The sequence below is a fragment of the Lissotriton vulgaris genome, chromosome 2_1 (assembly GCF_964263255.1).
Source record: "Lissotriton vulgaris chromosome 2_1, aLisVul1.2, whole genome shotgun sequence".
In the NCBI taxonomy this organism is placed as follows: Eukaryota; Metazoa; Chordata; class Amphibia; order Caudata; family Salamandridae; genus Lissotriton; species Lissotriton vulgaris.
The window spans coordinates 33,397,012-33,416,504 of NC_141687.1; the positions used below are offsets into that span (position 1 = coordinate 33,397,012).

A 19,493-nucleotide genomic window follows, 5' to 3' on the forward strand; every position below is an offset into this window, starting at 1 on the left:
GCACTCGATGTGCAGTCCGCCCCAACACACAGCGGCCCTCAGACTGAAAAGGAACACCTCTAATCACTAAATGGCACGAGTGATCCATGAAACATCCACTCACCTGGAACGCAGACCTCCTGCTGAGCGCAGAGTCTCCTGTCGAACAAGCACCCTGCAGGAGAGAGAGAGAGAAGAAGATGAGAAGGGCGAAGAGAGGGACACATGGCAACAGATGCAACAAAAAACACAGTTAGAGAGGCGCTTCCAGGGGACTCCTCCGTTGCCCCCCCGCCCCAAAGCCCCAGAGATGACAAATAAAACGGTTATTTATTCCCATTTTATTTTTCATCCCTCGTCCCAGACAGCGCGTCAGGACCGGGGCGGCGCTGCTGAGTGACAGCCGCAGGGAGGAGGGCGGGCCGGGGAAGCACTTTTCAAAGTGCGCATGCCCCTGCGGAGGTCTTTCGCCAGCCAGCCAGACATGCGCAGTTTGAAGCTTCTAACCCAGCTGCCTTCAGACAGCTCGGTTAGAGTAAGTGCCGGCCTCCAGGCGCTGTGGAGCACCGAGTGAGGCCACTCCCTCCAATCAGGGCGCTGCTCTCACAGCATGAGCGCTCGGAGCCGAGGACGTCGCTCAGTAAGTCTTTTCAGTTTAATTGTGCGTGCGCGTCCACCCCCCTTCGCTGTCGATGCCAGCCGCCACTAGGCGTCTCATGAAAGTTTAAGAACACTTTGTGAGCTTCTGTAGTTGCAAGATATTGACCGACGCACCCGTGACGGCTTCAGGTGCCCAGTGGGTGGTGTGGCTGGTCAGCTAAGCGCTGGGAGGGGCATGGTGGGCTGACGCTGATGACTCAAAGATAGTTCATGTTGGTAGGGCATAACTTCTGGCACGCACTCTCAGCGCAGCGGCAGCCAAGAATCAAGAGAACGAGGGTGCAGGGCTATCCCAGCAGCACCTTACACTACTCTCCCTTACACTACGCCGGATCACTGCCCCTCTCAGAGGCGCCTCTTATACCCATGCCACCCTGGGAGCCTTAAGAAGCCTGACCTGAGCGCTCCTGGTGCCCATCTCAAGCAACTGTAGGTGAGAGGCGGGAGCGGCTGCAGAATGTTGGCCATGCCAGGGGGAGAGGGGTGGAGCCAAAAACAAGCCACAAAGTAAAGGGGGAGCAGTAAGGAAGGTCTGCTTCAGCATAACTGCTTGAATAAGTCCGGTCCAGCAGAAGGCCCAGTTCACGAGAACCAAAGACTGAAACTTGCTGTTCAGTCCAAGGCACTAAATGTGCTAATGTCCTGAACAATAAACACCCCGACTGACTGAAGGTGGGCTCTGCTTAACCTCTTGCGACCTGCGCGAATTTTCACGCTGTGCGGGTGAATTAAAGAGTGGGACAGTCCCGGCCGTCCAACGCACACGCCCACCGTGACGTCAGACGGCCAGGGGCCATCCGCAGCATGCACAGGGTTCAAGAGGAGGCCTGGGGAACTATTATCCTACATCAAACACTCCCTATCTGGCTGACCTGCAGTGTGGGAGTCTTTGGGCAGCTGCCGAACTGAGTGGAAACCAGTCACCTGTCAGATGCCCTTCCAGGCATGATTCAGAATATCTGAGGCCCGAGCAGGTACCGGCCGCTACACTGGAAGGACTTTGTACGAAAGGGCTGGGGACCACGCCACAGCCCAAGTTTTGCAAATCCTCTTGGCGACCTTTGACACTGTCCACCATGATATCTTCCCACAACCCTCCCACCATCATATGTCAAACAGCCAGGTCGTCAGTTTCTTGCGGACCTCGAGTAGAGATCAAGAGGTCCTGATGAGATGGGGAAGGTTATTCCAGGTTTTGGCGGTGATGTAGGAAACCCAGTGTCTTCCTGTTGTGCTTCTGTGGATGTGTGGCATATGTGCGCTGAAGAGGGTGCTCAGCACTGTCGCCTCGTTGGATGGTGGAAGTTAATGAGGTGATTGAGGTAGGTTGTAGCCGTGGGTGAGCAGTTTGAAGTGGCAGCGCTTCTGGGTGGTTAGCCAGTGTAGCTCCCTGAGGTGGGGTGTGGTGGTGTGTGCGCTGCGGGGGATGTCGAGGGGGAGGCTAGTGGCGGTGTTCTTGGTAGTCTGGAGTCTTTGTAGGAACTGGTTTGAGATACCAGGGTAGAGTGCGTTGCCGTAGTCCAGTCTGATGCACGGCCTGGGTGGCCGTGCGTCTGGTGTTTGTGAAGAGCCGTTTCAATATCTTGCGGCGCATGCGCAGGAAGAGGAAGCAGGAGGAGGTTACAGAGTTCACTTACTTAGTCATCGTAGGCTTGTCGTTCAAGATGATTCCCAGGTTTCTGGCATAGTCTGTGGGGTGGGGGTGGCTTCTCTCCCATACTCTACTACATCAGTCTCGCAGAGCGAGCAGTGCTTGGGCGCTGTCGCTGGGCTCAACCTAAATATTTTAAATTTATCTCAGGAACGTGTGGGCAGCGAATGTTTGTTCCAGCGCCAAGAGGCCATGTAGGAGAAAGCGCGGCGCCCACTCCTCACCCAGTGAGCTGGACAAGAAGCTGGAGACCAGGCCGAAGGACCTCAGAGCCCTGATGGGTGGTGAAGGGTGGCTCTAGTGTGAAGTGAGCCATAGTGCGCTCGCTCCTGCAATGAAGATGGGGTCAACGCGTCAACCGCCCTTATGAATTGCGCGGGCCCCTGCCCCACACAAAGGCAACAGACTCAGCTTCTTGGGTGAGGACGTAGCAAATGTACTCCACATGAAGCGAGGTGATATAAAAACCATTGTACACAAATAACATTACACAATAGAAAATATTGCAAAATACATAGCGAACCCGAACACAGCATTGCACACATCTATTTAAATCCCCAGCTGGGGGCAAGATAGTACAGAAAGACCAGGTGACAAACTGTCACATCAAACATTTCTGACATCTTCAGAGACCACATAGCTCACTGGTGCCCGCCGGGCATCCTATGGCTCTTGCTCATGGCCCACATAATCTCCGGGGAACCCGAGGTAGGGCTTGAAGTGTAGGGCCACCAGCAGGTCAGCCTCACCCCTGAAAGGCTTCTCCCGAAGGAGGCGGCCAGCCGGGCAACTTAGTGCACTAAAGCATCAGTGCTATTACACGACCACGATGGGCCACAGGGCGGAGAGGTCACTGGCCAATCCCCCTCCACCAAGATTATCCTTTTTTCCATCAAATGCCCCAAAGCTTGTTTGTAGGAAAGCCTCAAGCCCCGCATCTGACAGGTGAATGCCTTCTTCATCAAAGAATTCAAAATGGCCCAGGTGTAGTGGCCCTTGCCTGATGGGGCCTCTGGATGCCGTCCTGAGAATAGCGGTCACCGAATGGTTTACCTTCTTCACTGACTCCTTGATCCTCTCAGGGTTAGCATCACCGGGCCATCGCCCGAGGGATGACCACGGGCCACAATACCAGGGCGCCCGGGAGCAAATGGCTCAGTTTAGCAAACATCAATGTGAGCCCTTCACGCACACCGCATCTCCCCCTTGGGATCATGGCATTCCGGGAACGAGTAGAATGTCTGGCTTGGGAAGCCTGCCAGGCTCAGGTGCCACGCTCAGCCGCGCCGGCAGGTGTCGTAGCGTAAGGCTGGCCACGCCCAACCAGTGGACCTCCATTGCAGATCTCCTCTCCCCACTCTGCCCCCTCCCCTCTGTCACATATGAATACACTCTTACCCTAAGTGGGCTAGGCGCACCTGCTCGAAGACATTGTTCTTACTTCCATGGTACTATCATTTGTTATTGCAACTGTCCCTGAATCTGCGATCGTTCCTGTTTTTCACTCCTACTTGATGTCGATTTTGCATTTATGTCCTTCCTCCCATCCTATTGTAAAGCGCTCTGATATCCCTCGGGATCTTGTTCACGTTATATAAAACTTTATAAATAAAATAAAATAAATAAATGGCCACTTCTGGTCATGACGCACTTCCTTGGTCCCCCACTAATGAAGGCCGCCTGCAAATGGCCGATGGGCTCTTGGCCAAGGCTTCCAGCGTGCAGCGCTCTATGCGCCTAGCAGAGTCTGGAGACAGCGCGCTTTTAATGAGGGGGCAGAGAGGGGACCAAGAGAGACCCAGAGCTGGGGGTGGATGAGGCATCGCTCCTGACTGATCTTACATAAATCTAATTAACTCCGCTGGAGTCCGAGCGTCTCTACAGGCGTGGAAGCTGGAGGAGGCGGAGGACAGACCCAGCCGTCTGCCGTGGACTGAATGATCTCTGAATGAGCCCGCGGCGAGTCATTAATGCCCACATATGGGACATTCGCGTAGAGAGCCTGTGCGATGCTCTTCCTACACTGAGGAGGAATGCACCGAAAAAATCTTTTTGGGGGGGGAGTTTTATATAGCGCAAACTAGACCCGAAGGTATCAGATCCCTTTACATGAGCACCCGTTGCGTTACAGACGGACACATTCTTTATGGGTAGGCACAGGGAGATTAAGTGATTTCCCCAGAATCACAGGATGCTGAGCGTCCCTTCCAAGACTCGAACCCGGTTCCCTAGACTGCTCTGGTTATTCGGCCATTTCTCCCTTCCTGACTATACATAGGATGGAGTAGCAGGACCCACAACCGGCTGCAATCGGAGCTTTCCACGCAGGCCAGATCTCTCCCACTCAAAGGGCCCGTTTACCACAACTAACTTAAGACATAATCCTAAACTTACTACCCTTTTGGTATTCACAGAAGGCACTTACTCATTTAGGTATTCACAGAAGTTAGGAGTCCTAACTTTAGGACTCCTAAATGCCTTCTGTGAATACCAAAAGTCTTAAAGTTAGGATTTTTCTCAGTTTAGGAGTAGTAAAGTTAGGACTCCTAACTTTAGGACTCCTAAACTAAGAAAAATCCTAACTTTAAGACTTGTAAATATGCAACCTAGATTTCTTAAAAAGTAGTTGAAACACGAGCAGCATTTGTCTGGTTTTTTTGCACCCTTGTTCGACGGTCCGCCATGCCACAACAGGAATACAAGCCAATGGTATTGGAGTGCTTTAAGTGCTCACCAGTTACGTTACACAATGACACATTCATTTTTCTTGCCGATACTGCTTTACGGAAGGTTTTTCCCCACAGTTGCTTGCTCATCTCCCCATTCCCGCCTGCTTCTCTGCTTGACCCGCCCCCCATGACCTCTCTCATTGCTGTTGCGTTTTGTTTTTTTGTTGCTCAATCCCATGGTATTGCCGCTCTTGTTCCGTCCTCCATCTTGCTGTAGTGCTAACATTAGCCAATGGTATTGGAGTGCTTTCAGTGCTCACCACTTACATTACACAATGACACATTATTTGTTGTACACAGGGGGAAGAGTGAGTGGTTTGTAACTTTCAGCCATGCTGAACAGTAGATGTGCTGCCAGACAACATGGATAAAAGACATTCACATTGACAAGACCAATTCATAGCTCGGGCATTGCCGAGATTTATTGGCTTTGCCAATGCTTGTTTAGGAGAAGGAGCAACTCTGAACACCTGCGGCCACCAGTCATCGGACCACCTCTCATGTGGCTTGCCGAACAGGGCCATCTCAGTCTTGTCCCCACTAAGTTTGAGACAATTCTTTCCCATCCAGACGGCCAGGGAAATCAAACATTTGCAGAATCCTACTCTCGTGCAATCTTGACTTTCGGCGATGGATGCCACCAGCGGAATATCATCAGGACAGCATATTATCTCAAACCCTCGGTCAGCGACCACTTTGCTGCCAAGGGCACATGCGTGTTAGCGACCAGTGTATAAGCCTGCGAAGGAGCGGTGCCGTACACTACCATGGTTTAGTCCTGTCTTCAGATCAATCTGAGCTGTGCATGGACCATCCTTGGCCAGTGGCGGCTGGCACTCTTGCACAGATCCATTCACAATTGTTTATTGTACAGCAAGGTCTTTCACGCACCCACAGCTTTCAGTTTTTCCACAGTATTTGCCTATTCGAACAAATAGATGTGGCACCGGCTGCGCCTGTGGACTTTGAGCCGACTACAGGGTAAACAGCACCGATAACAGGCGGCTCGCCGCGGGGATCATGTGCTCAGTATGACCCACAGCAGCCGGCTCGCCCAGGGGGATCATGTGCTCAGTAGGACCCACAGCAGCCAGCTCGCCCCGGGGATCATGTGCTTAGTACGACCCACAGCAGCCGGCTCACCCTGGGGGATCATGTGCTCAGTATGACCCACAGCAGCCGGCTCGCCCTGGGGGATCATGTGCTCAGTATGACCCACAGCAGCCGGCTCGCCCTGGGGGATCATGTGCTCAGTATGACCCACAGCAGCCGGCTCGCCCTGGGGGATCACGTGCTCAGTATGACCCACAGCAGCCGGCTCGCCCTGGGGGATCATGTGCTCAGTATGACCCACAGCAGCCGGCTCGCCCTGGGGGATCATGTGCTCAGTATGACCCACAGCAGCCAGCTCACCCTGGGGGATCATGTGCTCAGTATGACCCACAGCAGCCGGCTCGCCCTGGGGGATCATGTGCTCAGTATGACCCACAGCAGCCGGCTCGCCCTGGGGGATCATGTGCTCAGTATGACCCACAGCAGCCAGCTCACCCTGGGGGATCATGTGCTCAGTATGACCCACAGCAGCCGGCTCACCCTGGGGGATCATGTGCTCAGTATGACCCACAGCAGCCGGCTCGCCCAGGGGGATCATGTGCTCAGTATGACACACAGCAGCCAGCTCACCCTGGGGGATCATGTGCTTAGTATGACCCACAGCAGCCAGCTCACCCTGGGGGATCATGTGCTCAGTATGACCCACAGCAGCCAGCTCACCCTGGGGGAACGTGTGCTCAGTATGACACACAGCAGCCAGCTCACCCTGGGGGATCATGTGCTCAGTATGACCCACAGCAGTCAGCTCGCTCGGGGGAGACATGGGCTCAGTATGACCCACAGCAGCCAGCTCGCCCTGGGGGATCATGTGCTCAGTATGACACACAGCAGCCAGCTCACCCTGGGGGATCATGTGCTCAGTATGACCCACAGCAGCCAGCTCACCCTGGGGGAACGTGTGCTAAGTATGGCCCACAGCAGCCAGCTCACCCTGGGTGAACGTGGGCTCAGTATGACCCACAGCAGTCACCTCGCTCGGGGGAGACATGGGCTCAGTATGACCCACAGCAGCCAGCTCGCCCTGGGGGATCATGTGCTCAGTATGACCCACAGCAGCCGGCTCGCCCCGGGGGATCATGTGCTCAGTATGACCCACAGCAGCCAGCTCACCCCGGGGGAGCATGTGCTCAGTATGACCCACAGCAGCCAGCTTCCCCTGGGTGAACGTGGGCTCAGTATGACCCACAGCAGTCAGCTCTCTCGGGGGATCATGTGCTCAGTATGACCCACAGCAGCCAGCTCGACCTGGGGGATCATGTGCTCAGTATGACCCACAGCAGCCAGCTCGCCCCGGGGGAACATGTGATCAGTATGACACACAGCAGCCAGCTCGCCCCGGGGGAACATGTGCTCAGTATGACCCACAGCAGCCAGCTCACCCCGAGGGATCATGTGCTCAGTATGACCCACAGCAGCGAGCTTCCCCTGGGGGAACGTGTGCTCAGTATGACCCACAGCAGCCAGCTCACCCTGGGGGATCATGTGCTCAGTATGACCCACAGCAGCCAGCTCGCCCGGGGGAACATGTGCTTAGTACGACCCACAGCAGCCAGCTCGCCCCGGGGGAACATGTGCTCAGTATGACCCACAGCAGCCAGCTCGCCCCGGGGGAACATGTGCTTAGTACGACCCACAGCAGCCAGCTCGCCCGGGGGAACATGTGCTCAGTATGACCCACAGCAGCCAGCTCGCCCCGGGGGAACATGTGCTCAGTATGACCCACAGCAGCCAGCTCGCCACGGGGGAACATGTGCTCAGTATGACCCACAGCAGCCAGCTCGCCCCGGGAAAACATGTGCTCAGTATGACCCACAGCAGCCAGCTCGCCCCGGGGGAACATGTGCTCAGTATGACCCACAGCAGCCAGCTCGCCCCGGGGGAACATGTGATCAGTATGACACACAACAGCCAGCTCGCCCCGGGGGAACATGTGCTCAGTATGACCCACAGCAGCCAGTTTGCCCAGGGGGAACATGTGCTCAGTATGACCCACAGCAGCCAGCTTGCCCTGGGGGAACATGTGCTCAGTATGACCCACAGCAGCCAGCTCGCCCCGGGGAACATGTGCTCAGTATGACCCACAGCAGCCGGCTCGCCCTGGGGGAACAAGTGCTCAGTATGACCCACCAGCAGCCAGCTCGCCCCGGGGGAACATGTGCTCAGTATGACCCACAGCAGCCAGCTCGCCCCGGGGGAACATGTGATCAGTATGACACACAGCAGCCAGCTCGCCCCGGGGGAGCATGTGCTCAGTATGACCCACAGCAGCCAGCTCGCCCAGGGGGAACATGTGCTCAGTATGACCCACAGCAGCCAGCTTGCCCTGGGGGAACATGTGCTCAGTATGACCCACAGCAGCCAGCTCTCCCAGGGGAACATGTGCTCAGTATGACCCACAGCAGCCGGCTCGCCCAGGGGGAACATGTGCTCAGTATGACCCACAGCAGCCGGCTCGCCCGGGGGGAACAAGTGCTCAGTATGACCCACAGCAGCCAGCTCACCCTGGGGGAACAAGTGCTCAGTATGACCCACAGCAGCCAGCTCGCCCTGGGGGAACAAGTGCTCAGTATGACCCACAGCAGCCGGCTCGCCCAGGGGGAACATGTGATCAGTATGACCCACAGCAGCCGGCTCGCTCCGGGGGAACATGTGCTCAGTATGACCCACAGCAGCCAGCTTGCCCCGGGGGAACATGTGATCAGTATGACACAGCAGCCGGCTCACCCTGGGGGAACGTGTGCTAAGTATGGCCCACAGCAGCCAGCTCACCCTGGGGGAACATGTGCTAAGTATGGCCCACAGCAGCCAGCTCACCCTGGGGGAACGTGTGCTAAGTATGGCCCACAGCAGCCAGCTCGCCCCGGGGGATCATGTGCTCAGTATGACCCACCAGCAGCCAGCTTCCCCTGGGTGAACATGTGCTCAGTATGACCCACAGCAGCCGGCTCGCCCCGGGGGAACATGTGCTCAGTATGACCCACAGCAGCCGGCTCGCCCAGGGGGAACATGTGCTCAGTATGACCCACAGCAGCCAGCTCGCCCCGGGGTAACATGTGCTCAGTATGACCCACAGCAGCCAGCTCACCCTGGGGGAACATGTGCTCAGTATGACCCAAAGCAGCCAGCTCGCGCTGGGGGTACATGTGCTTAGTATGACCCACAGCAGCCAGCTCGCCCAGGGGGAACATGTGCTCAGTATGACACACAGCAGCCAGCTCGCGCTCGGGGGTACATGTGCTTAGTATGACCCACAGCAGCCAGCTCGCGCTGGGGGAACATGTGCTCAGTATGACACAGCAGCCGGCTCACCCTGGGGGAACGTGTGCTAAGTATGGCCCACAGCAGCCAGCTCACCCTGGGGGAACATGTGCTCAGTATGACCCACAGCAGCCAGCTTGCCCCGGGGGAACATGTGATCAGTATGACACAGCAGCCGGCTCACCCTGGGGGAACGTGTGCTAAGTATGGCCCACAGCAGCCAGCTCACCCTGGGGGAACATGTGCTAAGTATGGCCCACAGCAGCCAGCTCGCCCCGGGGGATCATGTGCTCAGTATGACCCACCAGCAGCCAGCTTCCCCTGGGTGAACATGTGCTCAGTATGACCCACAGCAGCCAGCTCGCCCCGGGGGATCATGTGCTCAGTATGACCCACCAGCAGCCAGCTTCCCCTGGGTGAACGTGTGCTAAGTATGGCCCACAGCAGCCGGCTCGCCCCGGGGGAACATGTGCTCAGTATGACCCACAACAGCCGGCTCGCCCAGGGGGAACATGTGCTCAGTATGACCCACAGCAGCTGGCTCGCCCAGGGGGAACATGTGCTCAGTATGACCCACAGCAGCCAGCTCACCCTGGGAGAACATGTGCTCAGTATGACCCAAAGCAGCCAGCTCGCGCTGGGGGTACATGTGCTTAGTATGACCCACAGCAGCCAGCTCGCCCAGGGGGAACATGTGCTCAGTATGACACACAGCAGCCAGCTCGCGCTGGGGGTACATGTGCTTAGTATGACCCACAGCAGCCAGCTCGCGCTGGGGGAACATGTGCTCAGTATGACACACAGCAGCCAGCTCGCCCCGGGGGAACATGTGCTCAGTATGACCCACAGCAGCCAGCTCGCGCTGGGGGTACATGTGCTTAGTATGACCCACAGCAGCCAGCTCGCGCTGGGGGAACATGTGCTCAGTATGACACACAGCAGCCAGCTCGCCCTGGGGGATCATGTGCTCAGTATGACCCAAAGCAGCCAGCTCGCGCTGGGGGTACATGTGCTCAGTATGACACAGCAGCCGGCTCACCCTGGGGGAACGTGTGCTAAGTATGGCCCACAGCAGCCAGCTCACCCTGGGGGAACATGTGCTCAGTATGACCCACAGCAGCCAGCTTGCCCCGGGGGAACATGTGATCAGTATGACACAGCAGCCGGCTCACCCTGGGGGAACGTGTGCTAAGTATGGCCCACAGCAGCCAGCTCACCCTGGGGGAACATGTGCTAAGTATGGCCCACAGCAGCCAGCTCGCCCCGGGGGATCATGTGCTCAGTATGACCCACCAGCAGCCAGCTTCCCCTGGGTGAACATGTGCTCAGTATGACCCACAGCAGCCAGCTCGCCCCGGGGGATCATGTGCTCAGTATGACCCACCAGCAGCCAGCTTCCCCTGGGTGAACGTGTGCTAAGTATGGCCCACAGCAGCCGGCTCGCCCCGGGGGAACATGTGCTCAGTATGACCCACAACAGCCGGCTCGCCCAGGGGGAACATGTGCTCAGTATGACCCACAGCAGCTGGCTCGCCCAGGGGGAACATGTGCTCAGTATGACCCACAGCAGCCAGCTCACCCTGGGAGAACATGTGCTCAGTATGACCCAAAGCAGCCAGCTCGCGCTGGGGGTACATGTGCTTAGTATGACCCACAGCAGCCAGCTCGCCCAGGGGGAACATGTGCTCAGTATGACACACAGCAGCCAGCTCGCGCTGGGGGTACATGTGCTTAGTATGACCCACAGCAGCCAGCTCGCGCTGGGGGAACATGTGCTCAGTATGACACACAGCAGCCAGCTCGCCCCGGGGGAACATGTGCTCAGTATGACCCACAGCAGCCAGCTCGCGCTGGGGGTACATGTGCTTAGTATGACCCACAGCAGCCAGCTCGCGCTGGGGGAACATGTGCTCAGTATGACACACAGCAGCCAGCTCGCCCTGGGGGATCATGTGCTCAGTATGACCCAAAGCAGCCAGCTCGCGCTGGGGGTACATGTGCTTAGTATGACCCACAGCAGCCAGCTCGCTCAGGGGGAACATGTGCTCAGTATGACCCACAGCAGCCAGCTCGCGAACAGGAAACGTGAGCGGCAGAATGCAGCACACATAGAAAGAGCACAAAAATGGGAGGAATAAAAGTATTTCTCCTTGTTGTGCTCCTCCTACGCCTCCCCTGGGGGTGTGTTTGGTTTCGGCGCTGCCTCAAATTTGCAGATCCTCTTAAATCTGAAGCAGCGACAAAAAGCTATGGGTGTTGCTGGGAACGCTCTCGGCAGCACCCATTGCGCACCGCTTTGGCGTAGAAAACTGCATTGCAGAGCGCCATATTTACAAGGCTGTGTTAAGCCAGGCTAAGTGTGGCCTTGTAAATATCGGCTTTCATAGAGCGTCACCGGAGCACCAAACAAATGATGCGCCGGTGATGCTAGGGGCTTGTAAATATGCCCCGTGGTGTCAAGGAAGGTTCTCAAAGACAAAATGACGTGAGGGGAATTGTTCACAGACTTGTTATATATCCTCGCAGTGCAAGTTCCAAAACAGCATGAGATGAAAGAGACCCTTGATTTCTGAGCACGGAGGACGAAACATCTCGCCAATCACCTGAGCGTTGCCTGTCCAAGGACGCAAGACCATCGCCCAGCAATGGTGGCATGCTCCATCCTCAGGTCGGCTGCTCATTCAGAACAAGATATCTTCTAATCTGAAGGGGCTCCTGAGACAAGAAGCTCGTGTAGAGATCTGTTTGGTGGACACTTCAGGAAGGTGGGGTCCTAGTCTGAGTAATTACAGCAGGACTAACCGGTGGGATTCGATCCAGGGTTGACTCCAGTAATGGCTCAAATATTAATAGAAGTATTTTCTATAATGCAGTTATCCATATCTCCCAGTGGTCCACGTCTTGTCCATCCAACACAGTCCAACAAACAGGCCTCTGACTTTTGTCGAGACCATGGGGTCCTCGTACGCTAGCCCTACCCACGCGTGAGCGACGCGTGTTATGCATGGAATGTGCGTGTGAGGAAGTACCAGCATAGGAGAACCCAAGAATATATTTGTGCTTGGTTTCCATCCATGATATGTAGGATAACGACAAACCCAGATACTTGATTAGCCATAACCAATACGGTGAACATCACCACCCCATGCTGAGATCCATCATCACCATGTGGCCCTCACTGCAAACGGAGCACAAACAACACCCGCGTATCAAGCCCCATGCCCAGTGATCATGACAACCTGATTAAAAGGGCTAAAGACACTTGTGGCCTTACATGGAGGAGGCGTGGTGGTGTGTGTGCCCCTGTGGTCAAACACGACAGCTCTGTCTCCTTGACGAAGCGAGTGGATGTTAGCACTTTATAATCATAAGCACAGCCTATACCAGCCTGGGCGTTTCAGGAGTTTAAACGTTACAATTATTACACACTTTATAATACATTATAGCCTGCAATCCCTGTATGAAAGCCTGTCTAGAATGTCCTTATTACAGGCGATTTGTGGCATCTCTCCTCTCCTGTAATAAAGAAATGCTGCAGCTGCGCAACTGTAATAGCTAAGATAGACGTTTATCACATATTAATCACCGGGTTTAATGACCTGAGCACAGCAAACAGACCACCTGGATGGATGCACAGAATACCCCCTACTCCAGGGAAAATCCTGAAAAGCATTCTCCTCAATACATGTGCTATCATGCGACTCTACTACCAGCCACCTGTACCGACCAAGGTCTTGGAGAAAATCCTCAAAAGACACCTCAATAACCACCAACTCCTCAACACCACTCAGTCTGGTTTTCACCACAGCACAGAAACTGCCCTCATTGCCACCATGGAGGACATCCGCATGACTCTGGACAGAGGAGGCACGGCAGCCCTTATCCTCCTGGAACTCTCCACAACATTTGACAGTCTCCCAACCACATCCAACGCCTACAGGACATCGGAATCAAAGGGTGCGCACTCCGTTGGATCTGCTCCTTCCAGACTGGAGGGACCCAGTCAATCAGCCTGGTCCCATCAAGCTCGGACACCTGCGGCCTCATCGGATAGAGTTCTTCAAGGGGCGTTCCTGAGCCCGACCCTCTTCAACGCACACATGATCCCTCTATCCAGCATCACCTGCTCTCACAGCATCAATGTCCTCGCATATGACGCACAACTCATTCTGTCACATGCAAGACACCCAAAACCACATCAAATTCAATGATTGCATGACTGAGATCACTCACTGGATAAAGACCAGCTGTCTAAAGCTAAACACTGACGAGACTAAAATTGTGATCTTCAAGAAGAGCACGTCACCGTTTGACTCAACCTGGTGGCCAACACAGCTAGAACCGACAACCAACTTTCGGCACCCACACCAGGAACCTCGGAATCATCATCGACACCCAACTCTGCATGACTGCCCAAGTCAATGCCGTCACCTCATCATGCTTCCATACCCTGAAGATGCTGAGGAAGATTTCCAAATGGCTTCGACCAGAACCTGAAAATCCGTCACGCACACCCTGGTCACATGCAAGCTAGACACAGGAACATCTGTATACCCAGATCAACAAAAAACTCACCAGAAGCCTGCAGACAATGCAGAACTCTGCTGCCAGAATCACTCCAACCTCCGACGACGCACTCACATCACGCCACACCTGAAGGAGCTCCGCTGGCCCCCCATTCACGAACGAGCGCAATTCAAACTCCTCACCCACACTTTCAAGCAGGGGCAGGTTCTCCATTAGGGCTCTGTGGCTGCGCCCCTGTGATATTCCTTCACATTCCTGTACAAATAATAAATAAATCAATTTATTTAGAGATAAGAATGCATCTCTACACAAATTGATGTATTTATGTCTGGGCTGTGTGTCCCAGGCTGCCTGCCCTCCTCGCTCTGAAGCAGGAGACGGACACACGCAGTAAATCAACTTTCTGACTGTGATGCACGACGCAGGGCTTACTGTCCCAAAGCCCCCCATAATGAATCGTTGCCATTGTATTCTATTGCAGTATCCACGGTCGGCCAGTGACGCTTTCAGAGTCGTGGTTTCGGACGGTGAAGTCTCCGTCAGCGAGAGCGGCTGTCCGTCATTCACAGGCATAGATCCCACCCTTTCCGATTCTTCACACGTTGGAGTGGATGCAAGCACGTGATCTGGTGCCTGGCTCTCGGTAATGGTAAGTGTTAGAATACTAATCTTCTGTTACACATATTGTGCTGAGACCCCTCACCACACTAACCTCCCCCACTGTGACACCACAGGCCTTGGCTGCACATCGCTGGCCCCGTTAGAAGTGGAGCTGCTGCATTCGGTCCCCTGCCAAATGGATCTAAAAGACGAGCAAGCCAGGGTTCTTGTTCCCTTGTGAAGTTGATGCAAATATCGGAGTCAAGCGCAAAGCGAGAGAATGTGCTTACAGTAGACAGTTATCTGCTGTATGACATTGAAAACTGGCCCTGAGTACCGAGTCCTGCAGAGAAGTACATGTTTGCGCCTTAAAGTGTCTCCAGTCCAGCTGAGCTTTGTTGGCTCATTTGATATAAATGCATCGCAGTTCTAATGCGGTCCGCCAGCTGCAGGCCTCACTGCAGGTCCTGCATCCCTGCAGGTGCGTGGTCATGCTGCTTAGTCCCCAGACCGAGAGCATGCAATGCAGACCTTAACAATAACATGGTATTAATGAAACAGTTTTATCTTCCCACGGTTTGCTGAAATAATACTCTGAAAAGAGAAGAATTGTGCGTAGTTTTTTTTATTTGATTTACAAGATAAAGCTGTACATCGTTGATCTTAGCAGTAAGGAACCATGGCTCTCCAGCCCGCATTACCGCAGTCTCGCATGCCAGTGACATGCCCTTAACATTAATGCCCAAATGGTTTGATTTACGAACAACGAGTGTTAAAAACGTTAAGGCAATCCATGTCAGGAATTTAGGGGCATATTACCAACGTTTAGCGATATTTATCGCTAACGATGCTTAGCAAAGAATTTTTTAACGTAAGCATTGCCGGAAATTATCGCAGAGATAACTTCTATTAGCAAGGTTTATCTCAGAAGTGATAAAAATGCTCGCGCTAACTGCCAATTGAGAGATTATCGCTGGAAAACCAACGATAATCTCTCGAAGTTTGGCGATAGCTTGATGATAGGGGCTCACAAACTTAGCCATAGGATATCATGTCTTAGGGCCAGATGTAGGGCCAGATGTAGGTGTCCAAATACCGGTCGGAAACGGCCGAAAATACCGATTTTCGGCCGTTTCCGACCGGTATTTAGACATTGGTATGTAGGGGTAGCAAAAACATACATATTCGGTAAATTTACCGAATCTGTAATTTTACCGAATTGGTAAAATAACCGATCGGTAAAATTACTGAATCTGTAATTTCCTATGTAGGTAGCACTTTAAACAGTGCTACAGGGCCTTTAGAATTCGTTATTTACCACCTAATACCATTGGGTGGTAAATAACGAATTCCTGTGTACATGCAAATCTGTGCATGTACACCTGTGCCATGTGAAATACATACATGCCCTTAGGGCATGTATGTGTGCCACATGGCACACAATCCAGAAACAGGGGTGTAACAGGGTGTCAAAGTGACACCCTGTCCCCCTTGGCAATTCGGTATTTTTACCGATTCGGTAATTACCGAATCGGTAAATAACTAATCCTACCGATTATTTGTATTTATGAATCAGTAAATAAGATTTACCTACATCTAGCCCTAAGTCAGGAATATACCAGGTGTAAAAAAAGCAGTGCTGACCGCAGTTAGCGCTGCTTTTTTTTTTTAACACTAACAGGGTTAGCGAAATCCTTGATAATAGGAGAAATGTCCCTTAACAACATTTCTCCTATTATTTTTCTCTGGAACGCCCCCTTTGCATCTCATTAGAGATGCAAGGGGAAGCGTAGAGAAAAAGGGTGCTAACATGCGAATTTGCGTGTTAGCACCCTGTTGCTGATAGGGAGATAATTTTATCTCCGCTTTCTTGGCTTTTAAAGCCAAAAAAGCAGAGATAAATCCCTTGATAATATGCCCCCTAGTTCGTCTCTTATTTCAAGTTTTACCTAATCTTGCCTCCCTCCTAGTTAGCTATTTTATCGTGTGTTTCTTTCTGTATTTTTCCATGCACACTTTAAGATGTGCAGGTGTTTTTGAGGGGCTTTGATTGAGAGCGCTGACGCCAAAGCAAAGTGCCTGTCAGTGGGTTGGCCCCCCTGCAGAGCACACAGAGCAATGGTCCTGTGTTCCAGCTGTAATTGTAATTTTATGAAAATGTGTGCGAAGGGGGCGCACAGATGGCAACATATTTACAGGGCAAAAGTAAATACATTGCTTAAATGTGAGTGAGGGCAGTGTATGTTTAGAAATGGTGAAGTGAGGGCGATGCAGGGAAGTGCATTCGGGAAGACTGAAAAGAGGGTGCAGAAGAGGAAAGAGGTGGTTGAAGATGTGCAGATGGACGAGATGTGCAGAGAAAAAGAACATATATATCTAACATAAAGCATACATAACTGAGGCCAAAACTCCTTCCACAGGCCTCAGTACTATTACAATTTCAGAATTGAAACATTTTAAAGGTTAATTATTTATATCAAATCCGTGTTGTTACTCATTTATGTTAAACAGCCAACAACCATTGACAAAGGCAATCGTCCTGACAGGTTTTAGGTGTAAGTCAGTCGTTGTGGTATATATCTGGCTGCAATTACATCTCAGAGAGAAACCAAAATACTGGTTGGGTAGCACACTGTGGGAATCACAGAAATGTATTTTATGTGGTCCATTTTAGAGAGTCAACACATCTTTCTTCCCACTTAAAGACCTGTCTTCACATATTTGTATATGACTGATTGCAATCAGCAGCGGTGGATCATTCCCGAAGACTGCTGAGAGTAATTTCATCCAAAGTTGATGCTCCATGCAGTGCAAGACACCGGGCAAGCACACGCCTTAAAAGGCTGACGTTGTTGCGTTGTATAATTTGCACATTACAGTAACTGTTGAACATATTAATGCAGTAAGATACAGGGCAGTTTTTTATGTGTTTAATATTTCAAAACTATACGTTCCCACTGCCTTATAAGCCTTGCTTTATCAGTAAACTAATTTGCTTTAAAATGCACCATTTGCAAATCTTTTGTTCAATTTCTTTTCTCTGGAGGAGGATCCAGCCTGGATTTTGCGTTTGTCCATTAAGCTTGCCCGTGTCGCTCAATACATAAAATCATACCAAACGTTTAAGCCCTACCACTTTCAAAGGTCACCAGCCACCACTGCTTTCAAGGATGCTTGATTCCGGTCCAGGGAAGACATGGCTTGGAAGTTCGGGCTAAACTGTTCCCATGAGGCACCGGGTCAAGACTGATTTGCATATGGCCATGTCTGAACTGGGGTGGCATGGTGAGCAAAATAACGATGGATTAAATCCAGATCTTGTGGGGGTGAATGTTTTGCCAATGTGCAACATTCCGTCCATCACCCTGTGTGTTTTACTACTTTCAAGGCACTGCATAACACTGGCCCAGCATACCTCAACATTTGCATCTGCTTTCACAAACCTTCCAGAAATCTCTGCTAGACCGGCCTCCTACTCGCACTCATTCCACACACAAGGAAAACCAGATCCAGTTGTCAAGCCTTCGTCTACACTGCTCCTAAAGAGTGGATCGTTCTGCCGCTACAGGGAAGAGCCCGCTCGTCACTTCTTGAGTTCTGCAAGAAGTTGAAGACCTGTCTTTTTGAGCAGTCCCACTAGGCCCTAGGTGTGGCCAGACTCACACGACTCAGTGCCAGGATACCCCCCGGATGCTAGTGCGCTCTACAAAGCTGCATATCCCGGCATCATAACATGAACACCTCTCTGGCTACAGGCTCATTCCAGCAGGAACAGACACTTCATCGGATTGCTTCTCAGGAAACACAATCTTGAATCGTCAAATCTGCCCAACTACAGACTAACCTCAGGCTTGTCATGGCTCTGCACTTAAGTGGAGCAAAATGATCTTCCACCAGACCATCAGTCCAGGTTCACCCAGACACAGACCTGGGATCAGCACTGGTGGCCATCGGTGATGACCTGAAATGAAAGCAGCCAAAACAGGGGCCATTCCCAGCAAGACGCGTCCACAGAGAACTAAAGAGCTTGGCATTACATGAAATGTGTTATAATAAATCTTATTAACTCAAAGATGGACAAAGCAAACTGGTTTTGGTCCTTTCAACTCCATTCACAGTCCCCACACTGCGGTCCTCAACAATCCTCAATCAATCAGAACATTTGTAGAGCGCACAACTCCCCCGTGAGGGTCTCAAGGCACCGGGTATCTCTTCTTTCCTGTTCCACCTTCTCCTCGCCTCCTTACCAGACCCAAGCCCGTCATTCAATCTCACTTGCCTCAAATATGCAGATAGAACACAAATCACCCTAAAACTGGATAACCCCACGCACATACACACAACCAAACTCGGTCTCTTGACCGGGAAAGGGTTATAGTCAACCTTCCCAGATCAACACCACCACAACCGAGACCTTGACATGTGGTCAAAGGAAGAACCAAGCATGAGCTGGCACAAGGAACCCGAAGGGCCCAGCAGCAACGCCAAGGAAGGTGAAGAAGGAGGAGTGACCAAGGACTCCCGGCCCAGCACAACACTGAAAAGACAAACAAAGCCTTCTGCGTAGTGAGGACACTCAGGCATGTGCTCCATTACCTTGGGTGCTACCTTACCTAAGGCACTACCAGAGGAAACAGGCAGTTCTGATCCTCATAATATTACAAATGTTGTCATCTCCAAGGTTGGTTTTCCAACAGCCTGCAATTTGGTGCGTCTTGCTTCATACGATGGAAAGTAGAAAGTATCCAAAAGACCACAGGAAGACTAGTACTTCACCTGCACCCTAAGAAGTATAGTGCCTACCATAGCAAGGTGCTCAGCCTTTAAGGCACTATGTATAGTGCACAGTGCAATCCAGTGAAAAGGACCATGGCACCTACAGCTCAAGCTCCAAAGATGCCCCAGGGCTGGGCAGGGCACTGGGCTCGACACGAGCTCCTCGGCGGATTATCCTGCCTAGAATGTATAGGCATTTG

General features: G+C 52.6%; 1 protein-coding gene across 9 annotated transcripts in view; it reads right to left on the minus strand.

The window, feature by feature from the left end:
- The window catches only part of PTPRN (protein tyrosine phosphatase receptor type N), a 377,719-nt gene that overhangs the window by 264,577 nt on the left and 93,649 nt on the right, over positions 1-19,493 (minus strand). For all 9 annotated transcript variants that reach the window (XM_086954395.1, XM_086954390.1, XM_086954393.1 and 6 more), the window contains exon 2: positions 104-154. In XM_086954395.1, coding sequence (XP_086810521.1) covers positions 104-154 — 51 coding nt within the window. The remainder of the gene's footprint in view (positions 1-103; positions 155-19,493) is intronic.